The sequence below is a fragment of the Corvus brachyrhynchos genome, unplaced genomic scaffold (assembly GCF_000691975.1).
Source record: "Corvus brachyrhynchos isolate BGI_N302 unplaced genomic scaffold, ASM69197v1 scaffold131, whole genome shotgun sequence".
Classification (NCBI taxonomy): domain Eukaryota; kingdom Metazoa; phylum Chordata; class Aves; order Passeriformes; family Corvidae; genus Corvus; species Corvus brachyrhynchos.
Window position 1 is genome coordinate 860,649 of NW_008236438.1, and position 12,179 is coordinate 872,827.

Here is a 12,179-nt window from a genome sequence, read left to right on the forward strand (position 1 = left end):
TTTAGGGAACTGGAGCACCTTACTAATGAGGAACAGCTGAGGGAGCTGGGCCTTTTCATCCTGGAGTAGAGGCAACAGAGAGGGGATCTTACCAATGTATACAAATACACTAAGGGCAAGTGTCAGGAGGATGGGGCCAGACTCTTTTCTGTAATGCCCAGTGACACAACAAGAGACAATGATCATAAACTGAGACACAGGGATTTCCATCTGAACATGAGGAAGAGCTTCTTTACTGTGAGGGTGATGGAGCACAAGAACAGATTGGCCAGAGAGGCTGGGGAGTCTTCTTCCCTAGAGATATTCAAAACCTGCCTGGATGCCATCCTGTATCACCTGCTCTAGGCGAACCTGCTTTAGCAGGGGGTTAGAACAGGTGATCTTCAGAGATCCCTTCTAATCCCCACTGTTCTGTGACTCTATGATACCTAGATATCTTAAGAATACAAACCTGAAAAGCTCATACTCCCCTGAAAATACCAGGTCTAGTTTTAACTAGATTTTACTTAAATTCCAGAAGAAGTGTAAAGTTGGCTTTGACTTCTGTTTGAAATACTTCTCTCATGAAGTTAATAAGGCCTTTCTGTACTTAAACACCATAAATCTGATTCTATCTTTCTGTTTCCCATCAGATAAAGGAGAATTTGAAGGTTTTGTGATTGGCCTTTGTTTCAGCATGATACTCATTCTGGTTTTTGCACCGCTCATTTGTTCTCTAGTGCTTAAAAGGTAAGAACAGAATATTGGCTGGAGTTGTTAGCAGCACTCTTGTTTTGCTTAGATCTGGGCTTCATAGCACTGAGCCTTTTTTGTCATTAAAGGCAACACAACTCAAAAAACACACAACATAAAAGCCACTGTACTCATTTGCACAGTGAGAGCAATTACAAGTCACTATATGCTGAATAAAATAGTAAAAAGAGTTTGTCAAAAATCTATCATCTTTAGCTTTTGATTCCATTATCTAACCACCTCCTGTCACAAACACCCTTAGAAAGAGCCAGGACCATTTCTCACAGTGGGAAATATGCTCTATATGTAGATAAAGCATGCATTTAATTGTTTTTATCTAACATGTTTCTTGCAAACACATTTAGATATTAAAGGTATAAAGTATGCATACAAGCACATAATGAGAAAGAATAATATATGAATAAGTAGGAACAAGACAGAAAAACAAGGGTGCCTGTAAGATGTGAAGGTGGTCCTCTTATTTTAGGAGAAATTGTTTCCCACAATAATAAAGTATTCACCCCCACATAATAATCTGAGGCACAATATTGCAGCATACACTACGACTTAAAGAAAATGGTTTGCATAGTAATGGGTTCTAGTATTAATTTTTTGACAAACTTAATTGCATACAGCCAGTCATGTTACTATTTAGTGTCCTAGAACACTACCTTCCCTTTTTCCCCTCTTCACACAGCACCAGCCTCAGAAGCTGAAAGCGCAGCAGCTAAAGGACAGATGGCGCAACCTGTGGCTTGAAAGCCATGAAAACCACAGCATGACATAGCCTGCTTTAGCTTAAACTCCTGTCCTTGCCTCTGGGAAACATACTCCCCATGAAGCCTCCTGTGCTCTTACCTTTTCAGATTGTACTTTGAGTTCCACTGTGTCTGATACAGTAGTTTTGACAAGAACTTCTGAGACCTACACCAAAGTTTTGACCTAGAGCAAACTTAATTGTGTTAAACTAAGACCACACTTCATTGTCTGCACCCAATAGGAAAGAAAATGACAAAAACCCCTATAAAACAAACAGGCAGCACACAGGAACCCAGCATAGCACTACAAAAGAGTGCTTAGATTTGTAAATTTGTAGTAATATTGAACATTTTTAACTGAGATGAAGGGTGCAGCAAAACCCTCATCTCAATTGCCTTCTTCATTTGTAAAAAAGGAGCCAGCCAGTGAGCCAAACACCTATCTTCACAGGATCAGCAAGAGATCCAGTAACTTTACAGCTACATTCTTCACCTCAAACCACAGCCTAAGCAGACGCGAAGTATCCTAAAGCTAATGAAATCTAGATTTAATTTCAAAACTGAAAAACATTGAAGCCAACACTAAGGCTGAGTGATGGACTACTTAAACTATCAGCCTCTCTTAATGCTGTGTTGAGGCTTTTTTAATGGAGGTGAGATGCTGTATGTAATAGCTCCCAGAATGAGCCAAACACAATCCGGAAAGAGCAGGAGCTGTGTTGCCCCCTTAGAGCTTCTTCCAGACCACCAGTGCCATTGCACACGGGCTGAACGAAGCAGTATCTTGCTCTTCGTATTTAACGGAAAGGAAGCCCAGGAGCAAGTACTTACTGAAACAAACTTTGTCCTAGTTGTCCCAAAGCCCTCAAAAAAGAGAGAGGTTTTTTGGAAATGATAACTAATTAGATGTATAGAAATATTAGATGTATAGATTAAATGTATAGAAAGAGACAACTTTGCCAGCACTTTCACAGCTCCTTTGTCATTGAACAAAGATGCTAATCATCATTAACTCAGCATTTCAGTGTCGACTACTGAGTTTGTTCTTCAGCTTCTAATTAGCATTATGCTTAAAAATCTCTGTAGAATACCTTTTTTTGATGGTCACAAAAATATTAATATGTTATATAGGAACAGTAATTAATTTAAATGCATAGGAAACGTCAGTCATTTAACCTGATTATAAATTTAAAATGCTTCTTTACAGGCTGAAAATATCATACTGGCCCAGTGTACCAAGCCCAAGAAACAGCAGTGCACTCCAAGATATGGCAAGTACTCTTCTGATAGCATGAAAAAATACACAGGGGAGATCTTTGATTAATCTATAATGCCAGTCATTTGTTCTTTCATGCTTCACTCCAGAAGATGTCTAATATCAACAGCAGGAAAGCCAGAGTAATATTCAAAATACAGGATAGGGGATGGTTGTTATTTAGGCATAGGCTGTATATTCTTTTAAATTTAATAAAGGTCTCAGACTTTTCTGAGTACATTGTAGAGCATTTTTAAAGGCATGGTTCTTAAAAGAACAAATCAAAGCTGAATGGGGGTAGATGGAGGCTAAAGAGAGAAATTCAGTATTTATATCCAGTCAGTTTTCACCAACTCAAACTGATTATTAAGTCCAAGTTATTCAAAATACAAAGTAATGAATTGTGGCCTAATTCCAGAGAAGTCTCATGACAGAGGGCATGTGACATGGTGTTTTCTGAAGTCTGCTCCTCACTCCTCAGACCCTGCTTGCCTCCAAAGGGACTCTGGCTGGCAGCTGGTGGCTGGCTGAGGAGCACCTGCACAGCTTTCTCATATGTTTTGATAAGTATACCTTAATTTCAGCACTAAAAAAGCAGGGAAATCAGCTGTTAGGAAAAAATAAAGCTGTTAGAAGCAGCTGCTGGAGACCACATTATCCACCTTTGCCTATTAGTGGACTTGTTTTTATCTTTGCCTTCTTGCCTTCCCCGTTTTAATAAGATTTCTGCAGCGGTTTTGGTGACATCTGATACTAAAAGTTCTCGTCTTAGAACACCTACGTTTATCTCTTAAGTCTCAGACCACCTACCACTGTGTTTTTGGAGCAGGGACTAATACTGCTTCCCTTCTTAAATCTCTTTTTCTGGAAGGCCTGACCTTAATTTGGCACTTGTCAATCTAGTAGTTTCTCTCATGATCTTTAACAAGCAGACTTCTATCTAGTCAAATTTCAGGCATTGGCTAGTAGGTGTCTACAAGCCAGACAGTGGCCAAAACTGGGATACAGAGTGAAGTAATCAGAAACAAAATTTCAGAAGACCCTGATAGTCTGCTAGTAATCAGAAGTTTTGCTGAATATCAGCATTGCTTCCTGTGACACAGCAAGTATGGATTTTCATATTCTGGATCAGGACTTCCTCACCTTCTTTATTCCTTTCTTCCACCTAAATGTAGATAAAGAAGTGATGAGTTCAGAGCTATTATCAGGTAGTCATTTTGCAGTGAAGAATTGCAAGTGAAATACACTGAGGCTGCATGCTACAGAAAGGACAAATAGGTTTTATGAACCACAGTGCCACTTTGACACAAAATATTTAAAAGCAAAATATATAAATTTAAAATGCCTTTAACTTTTCCTTCAGAGACAAAGCAACTGTCTAAGAAAATTAAGTCTGTGTTAACCACACCTGGTAAAGAATACCGTAATGTTGATAACATGTCAGACACAGAAATGCCAGATACCAGATAATGGCTTGGGAGAAAGCAGAAAAAGCACTATGTCAGGAGACAGTACAATAAACAGGTTACCAGATACATTGTCAAGAAGTAATTTGGTATTCTAAACAATTAATGAACTGTGGAGAAAGGCATTCCCCAAATGGGCGCTGCAAAACAGAGGCAGGGAGCAAATCTTGCTACATTCTGTATGTTTATTCTATCGCATTACAAGAGAAAAATACAGATATCTGATGTGGTATTGCTGAGATTTCAAAGAGCAGCATTCTTATTTCCCAGTCAGATCACAAATTGTAAGAAGAAGGAAATAAAAAACAATACACACTTACTTATTTCTTGCAAAAAATATTTAGAGCAATGGGTGGGGCGGGGAGAAGGAAAGAAAAAAACCTAATAGCTATGCCAGCCTGCCCATAATTTAAAAAGCATTATGGCAAATGTGGGCAAACCCGGAACAATCTAAGTGGAAAATAAGAAAACTTGGTGTTACCACCTGTTCTCCATTTAACCATCCAGAATTTGCAAAAACTTGTTACCCCAGGTATACTCGGATCACAACATGGCATGAAGTTTAATAACAAACTGTTTGCAGCAGCTGACAGGTTAATCTCATCTGGCTGCTGTTGCTGCCTTTTTATAGTGACATATTTGCTAAATTTTTTGAAAGCTGTTGTTCTCAGAACAGCACATCATGAGACTTGCATTTTATCATCACACTTTTGGTCCCAAGTAAACGTAAAAGCAAGAAAAACTTTGCTTAAATACTTTGGGACAGGAGAAGAGGATCCCCTAAATTAGGGAAAAAAGTATTTTCACTCATATTTCTAAAACCAAAAATGAGATAAAATTAATTAATTAGCATATTATTCTTTTTCCTTGCTTTGTCTCACAGACTAACTGGAAACCCGTTTCAAAGTCACTGCTTCAGGCCCTGTCAGACAATGATACCACCAGCCTTTTTGTCATAGACCATGAGTCAAAGGCTCCTCTGATGCTAGACCTCTTCACAGATGGTGGACAAGGCAGCAAGTGTGACACTTGCCAGTCAGAAAATCCTAGCAATAACATAGACGTGAGTCTGAGGCATGAAGAAATCCCTGCAGAAGCAGTTACAAGTGAAGAAGACATCATTTCCATTGAAGTACCACTCTTGAGTGACTACGCCAGCATGGAGTTCAGCCAGAAAGCCCTGATGAGTCTGACAGTGAGCATGCCTGAAAGAGCTGCTCCTCCTCACCTGGAAATGGAACTAAGCAGTAAGCCAGCACAAACTGTGCATAAGGTTTTGTTTGCTTCCCAGGACTACCTCAAACAAAGCCAGGTAGTACTTTTGCCATCTGGACCAACTTTCATGGGACAAGTCAATTAAAACTGAAGCATCTTCATAATTTTCCTTACCATAAAATCAAGTTCCAACACTTCTGATGCCTCAGTGGAGGCACTAGGACCAAATAAGATAGTGAGCTTGTGACAATAGTTATCTCCACTACAGTAAGTTTCCTTGGTGAAATAGGTTGATTATATGATTAGATTAACTATTTCACCTCAGTCATTCAGTGGAAAGTCCTACCATCTTCACACAGGCAAAACTTTCAGGGACTCATATGAAAAATCTTTCAGTAAAGTACCTCTTGCTTGGTATTTTGTTCCAAGGCACTCAGGAGCCATTCAAGGCTTCCACTCTAAGCACAGTATCCTTGTAGATATCAGGAGAATTCTCTACTCACTATGATCAACTTAAGATCTGAATTTCAGATCTCATAAGTTCTTCAGCAAAAAAATTTCACCAAGAGTATCTACCACTCCAAAGAAGCTCTCCAGTTGATCAAAGGTGGCCAGAGAAATTAGTCCAAGTCTTTCAAATTAGGAATCAAAAATTATGTTTATTGGTCTATGTAAAACACCATTAGTACTTTACATCCTAGAACTTTACTTATTGTACATAAATAGTGCTGTGTAAGTGAAGATGATAATAAGTTTCATTAACAGTATTGGAGTTGTTACTTGTATTAAATTAAGGTTATTTCCTCTTACAATTACCTACAAATTCACATAAAACCCCATCCATATTCTGTGATGAGCTGTAGCTGCAGATATGTTTTCACACTGCATGGAATGTAAATAACTGTAACACAGACTTCAGGAGATGAACAGATAGCTCTGTTAGCCATCCCTCAAAAGATTGCATGGAAGAGGAGCCACTGGAATACAGGGGGTAAAAGTGTGTTCCTCAATATGCTTTCTATGCGACTCCATCAGGTATCTCCACAATGCAAGGAGTCTGAACCATTTTCAGCCTTACAAGAGTTTCTCAGTCATGAACTCTGCAGGCATGAATAGTCTGCACTTATTGTAGAAAACCCAGTTTATTGTTGTTGTCTAAAGCTTAAGGAGCATTTTATTAGAATTGCTTTGTGGAGAAAGAAATTGGTCAACTGTACCGTAAGTACCAGAGAATCCATAGATGGACTTTTTTTAAAATTCTATCTGTTGTAACTGCTAGATTTAGCTTAGCACGCTGTAGCTCCTGAGAGCTCAGCAGGGGTTACCCAGGCCAACGCGACCCGGTCACATCCCGCAGTCCATTTGGGATGGCCCCGCGATATTGCTCTGGTCAACTATCAGCGTTACAACAGTGATGACAGAGGAGGCGAGAAGGGTCTCTCATGAGACCTGAGATGGCTTTAATCACATCTTGTCCTGGTGACCCTCAGAGGCAGAGAGACCTCGTAGTCTGGCGCAGGATGGTTTTGTCAGGGTCTCAGGGGCGGTCCCTGGGCAGGGTTGGGGTACAGGAACCAATAGGGAGAGCCCGAGGGAGTGGCCAGGAGTAGGGGCAGGGAAGAGCAGGAGGGAGAGTGCAGCATTGCAAAAGCAGCGGGTTAACAGGCTACCACATCTCTCATTAAAAGTGAAGGACAATTGACATTCACACAAATATTTCCATGCATACTAGGCAGTATGAATTGTAGAACAGCCATGCTTGCAAAAACTCAGAGAAATTCCATATCCCCCACTTCATTGATTTAGTGAGAATCCATAACAAAACCTGGTTTATTCATTTTCCTTATTTATATTCACGCTCTCTTTAACTACATCTCTCTATATCTGTTAAGACTGCCAGGAATAAACCTGTATTTCACTGTGGCTTATGCACCGGTTTTTTTCTTAGCACTCAAAATTCACTGTTCCCCCACAAAGCAATATGCGCTCATGGTTGTTAAATCTTGTAATTGAAACAAGGGATAAGAGGAGCACTCCCCAGAGATCACACAAGTTTGGAGAGTCTTTTAAATATCTTTCTACTTTTTTTAAACTTCAGTCTGGTGACCTCACCTGATTTGAATCTAAGAGAATGCAAATGATCCTGCTATTAGTGCAGTTATTTTTACTTGTAATATCTAGTAGTGGTGTTGAAGAGCTGTTCCAGACAATGAAGTTCTGATATACAATCAAGTAGTCATAATTTGTCCATATCCAAAATATAAGAATTATCTATGCTCCTTACTTACAGTATTTCTTTCATTTCTGGTCAAAGAAACTTATTTTCCTGGTGCAGTTTGTACCTTCAATAGCTTTACTCATCCCTGTAAACAATGAATTCTTCTTTTCTTACTCTGCACCTACCAAACCAATACATATTATTCTGTTATGGATAAAGTATGTATAAAGTAAGTAAGGAGAACCAAACCAAAGACTTGCAAGCAGTTTCAGTATATGAAGCAGGCTTATAGATGAAACTCAATAGACAGCTTGGGGTTTTAACCTGGTGATTATTAACTCCACTGTACTAGCCATTGTCTGACATCTCGCTAAAGAAAATTCATGTAACAGGACAGGAGAATTGTATTAGAAGCACCCATGGATATTAAATAGAAGAGATAGATGTATTCTACTTTCAGTTATAAAGCTCACAATATATGCAATTCTTAACTGATCTCATTAAAGCAGTATTTGTACAATAGCTGTAAACAGTACATTTGGGAGAATAAGAGATACATGAAAAATCTTGGTGTGGAGATTAGATATAAATGAAGAACTCATCCCATCATGATGAGTTCTTGAGAGCAAAGAAAGAAGCTTTTATATGGAGAGAAATAGAAGAGTACACTTGCTAAATATTTTCATGCAGCCAAAAAGGAGGCTTAGTTCGAATAATGTATTTACTCAGGGACACAGGATTAGGAGACACACTGCTCAGTTCTTCAGGTTAGGGAAAAATATCTTTCTGTGGTATGTTTTTATGGTTGGCTCTTCCGTGGAGATTTTTAGTTCAGTTGGAAGGGTCCTACAACAGTCATCTAGTTGTACTCTCTGACTTCTTCAGGCAGTTTAAAGAAATGTGTGCATATACTGGTGTATAGTGACTGCAGAAGCCTTCCTCTACAAATAAACATGTTCATTCCATGTGCCATAGTACTGTTCAAGTGGTTTGTGTAGTGTTCTTAGCTTCAATATCCTTAGCTTCAATGTATGTTATGCTGAGTGAAATTGCAGATATGAAGGCTCAGGACCTTGCACAAAAGGCAAGATATTTTATAATTAAAATTTTGCTTTCTTTTCACATTCATCATAGCTCTGGATGATCTGGATGATCATTAGTGAGAATTTAGACATGGTAAAAGCTTAGACAACTGTAGGCCTGGAGGCACATCAGCACATCACATCGGCATATGCACATCAGCATAGTGATTTATAGCAGGGGATATTGTACTGCAAGGTTACAGTGCTTTAGCATTCTGTATCTACAGAGAAAGGAAAGTAATAGTCTAATATAGCACAAAGCTAGGTTACTACTTTTTCTGGCAGCCAGAGTAGATGGTTTTGCTTGCATGGACATGAAGATTTTTTTAATTATTTTAAATTTTTTTATTATATTTTTTATTTAGTGCTTAAAAGTCAGACTACAGTCCAGTAGTTAGCACTGAAAATTCCCACAGTGTGTCAGAGACAAAACAAACAAGTACTCATCCTGGAACAGGAGATTGCAGCAACCACAGTATTGTAGAGGTTGACTCTGTATTAGTTAACAAATGAATAATAATGTCTACCAAATATCTACAAATTCCCCCAGAATCTAAGCATTAGAGGTACTGTGACAACCCTTAAAGCCACTTTTATGCCACAATAGTATCTGCAGTCGTGCAGAGTCCTCTGGAAAGAAAACACAGGGGCATCCTGTCAACCCAAGTCAACTGCAGTTACTGCTACAAAAAACATAAAATAATGTAGCAATTCAGGAAAGACCTCTAGCTCCAGAAGACACCCATCTTGGAGCTCTTGACTCTGTGTCACAAGCTCTTGGTTTGCCTGTTTCTCTTTCTCTTGATGGCACTCTAGGTCTGCTGCCTGAATGATGTTAAATGTGTTCCGGTACAATGTTGATGGAATCTGTATGAACCTGGATAATAAAACTTGTGACAGCTTACACCACTAATTTCTGAGCACTGTTTATAGAAGACTGCTGCCAAGACAGATCATTCCATGCCAGTGGTGTTGGGATGGGAATAATCTTATCCTCACACCTGTTTCAATTCTATAGCAGAACCACCAGTCTGATTAATAAAACTTAGAACAGCCTGCTGTGCTAGAAATGGTCATTCCCATTATTCATCCTCAGAGACCCCTCCAGTGCTTCACAGAATCACAGGATCACTGAGGTTGGAAAAGGCCTTTAGGATCGAGTCCAACTGCAAACCTAATACTTCCAAGCCCACCACTAAACCATGTCCTTAAGCGCCTCCAGAGATGGAGACTTAACCAGTTCCCTGGGCAGCCTGTTCCAAGGCTTGACAAATCCTCCTGTGAAAAAAGGTTTCCAAGTATTCAATCTAAACCTCCCCTGGTGCAACTTGGGGCCATTTCCTCTAATCCTCTCACTTGTTACCTGTGAGAATGTACTGGCACTCACCTCACTGCAACCTCCTTTCAGGCAGTTGTAAAGGGTGATAAGATCCCTTCCCTGAGCCTCCTTCTCTCCAGGCTAAACATCCCCAGCTCCCTCAGCCACTCCTTGTAAGACCTATGCTCTAACTTCATTCCACAAAGCCTTCCCCAGGCAATCTGGTGGGCTTATTACTTTACAGAAATAAACCCACCAAGGAAGTAATCTGGATTTGTTGAAGTGGTAGACACAGGAGACAAAGAAAAATCCTGAAGAATGACAGACAAAGCTACAGCCAGCCCTTACAGGGAAACTGACATGAAATGTGTTCAGTTCCTTGCTGGAGATACTGGACTCTAGGCAAGCTGGAGAGTAGTAGACATGCTACTTTACCTGAAAAATTACAGGCTGCAGCCAGTTTTTCATAGATTGCTAGCACAGAAGTGGATAACAGAACAGTAAAGCTCTTACAGATATTCTCTGGCCTTTCCCAAACAGTAATCTGGGGCTGGGCCCAGAGAGTGGTGGGGAATGGTTCTGCAGCCAGCTGGGGACCAGTCACTAGCAGTGTCCTCCCAGTATCAGCGTTGGCCCCAGCCCAGGTTAGTATCTTTTCTGATGATCTGGATGAGGGGATTGAATCTACCGCAGCAAATTAGCAGATGACACCAAGCTGGGTGTGAGTGTTGATCTGCTTCAGGGTAGGAGGGTTCTGCAGAGGGATCTGGACAGGCTGGATTGATGGGCCAAAGCCAACAACGTGAGGTTTAACAAGACCAAGTGCCTGGTCCTGCAGGTTGGCCACAGCAATCCCCCGCAGTGCTACAGGCTGGGGACAGAGTGGCTGGACAGTGGTCAGGCAGAAAGGGACTGGGGGGTACTGATTGACAGCAGCTAAACATGAGCCAGGGTGTGCCCAGGTGGCCAGGCTGCATCTTGAATCCTGTGTTCAGTTCTGGGCTCCCCAGTTTAGAGAGGATGTTGAGATGCTCAAATGCATCCAGAGGGCAACAAGGCTGGTGAAGGGTCTGGAGCACGAGTCCTATGAGGAACAGCTGAGGGATCTGGGGTTGCTCATCCTGGAGAAAAAGTAGCAGCATCGTAGTGAATCCTGGCTGGACCCCTTTCCCATATTCCAATATCAAAGACTTGTGCAAGGCAATTAAGGAGTTTTGGATGCATAGTAACTATTTTAAGATCCTTTTAAGTGCTACCTTTTCTATACACCTGTTAGTGCCTCATGATTTGATTACAATAATGCAAACTCTTCTCACACCTGGTGAATTTGTGTTGTGGGAACAACAGTGGAAGCTAATTTTATCTGATTTATTGCGAATTCTATGGCAAACTCCAGATAATTATCTGGATTTTGACAACAATTATATCACACTAGACCATTTATCTTTTTTGGTGACAATAATATCGCAAATCCTCAAAAACAAGCAGTGCTTATTCCACGTCCTGCTCTTATTGAAATAACACGTGCTGCTGAAAAGGCCTTAACATTACTACCATCTCAAACTCCTGAATCTCATTATACTAATATTAAGCAATTGCCAGCTGAAAATATTATTCACTTTTATAAGCATTTGCACGGAGCTATCTTTTCCCAGGTCCCTAATCCTGACCTCCAACAAGCGCTCCTACTCGAACTGCTCCAAGTGAATATGAATGATGCTTGCAAACAAATCATCCTGACTCTTCCTTTGCACCCCCCTCTGACCGTTGAATCCATCCTCAAAGTCTGTACAAAGACGGTGCAGCTGAACACAGCTGTTCCCTTTTTGAAAAAAGTGGGGATGGTGGAGGAGGTTGTGGAGAACGTGATGGGTACAGGGTGACACTTTACCATGCCATAAATCGAGTCTCTCCTGATGGGAGAGAATTTGCTGAAAGGCTTTGCAAGGAGTTTGAGAGATAAACCGAGATGTCTCCTTTAGTTTCAATGCTTCCAGATAGTTGTTTATTAAGTCTTATCAGAGGAACAGAGCCACTAGCGTGACCCAGGTATAGCACAGAAGGAAGAAAAGTAGGACTGAGTCCAATTATCAAGATTTACACAGCCTTTTAAAGATATTTTAACCAATAGTTAC

General features: G+C 40.4%; 1 protein-coding gene across 1 annotated transcript in view; it reads left to right on the forward strand.

Moving 5' to 3' along the window:
• Positions 1-9,639, forward strand: part of LOC108449832 (interleukin-6 receptor subunit beta-like) — a 36,832-nt gene extending 27,193 nt beyond the window's left edge. The window contains exons 13-15 of the mRNA XM_017747065.1: positions 633-729; positions 2,698-2,761; positions 5,095-9,639. Coding sequence (XP_017602554.1) covers positions 633-729; positions 2,698-2,761; positions 5,095-5,571 — 638 coding nt within the window. The 3' untranslated portion in view covers positions 5,572-9,639. The remainder of the gene's footprint in view (positions 1-632; positions 730-2,697; positions 2,762-5,094) is intronic.
• The last annotated feature ends 2,540 nt before the right edge of the window (positions 9,640-12,179 follow it).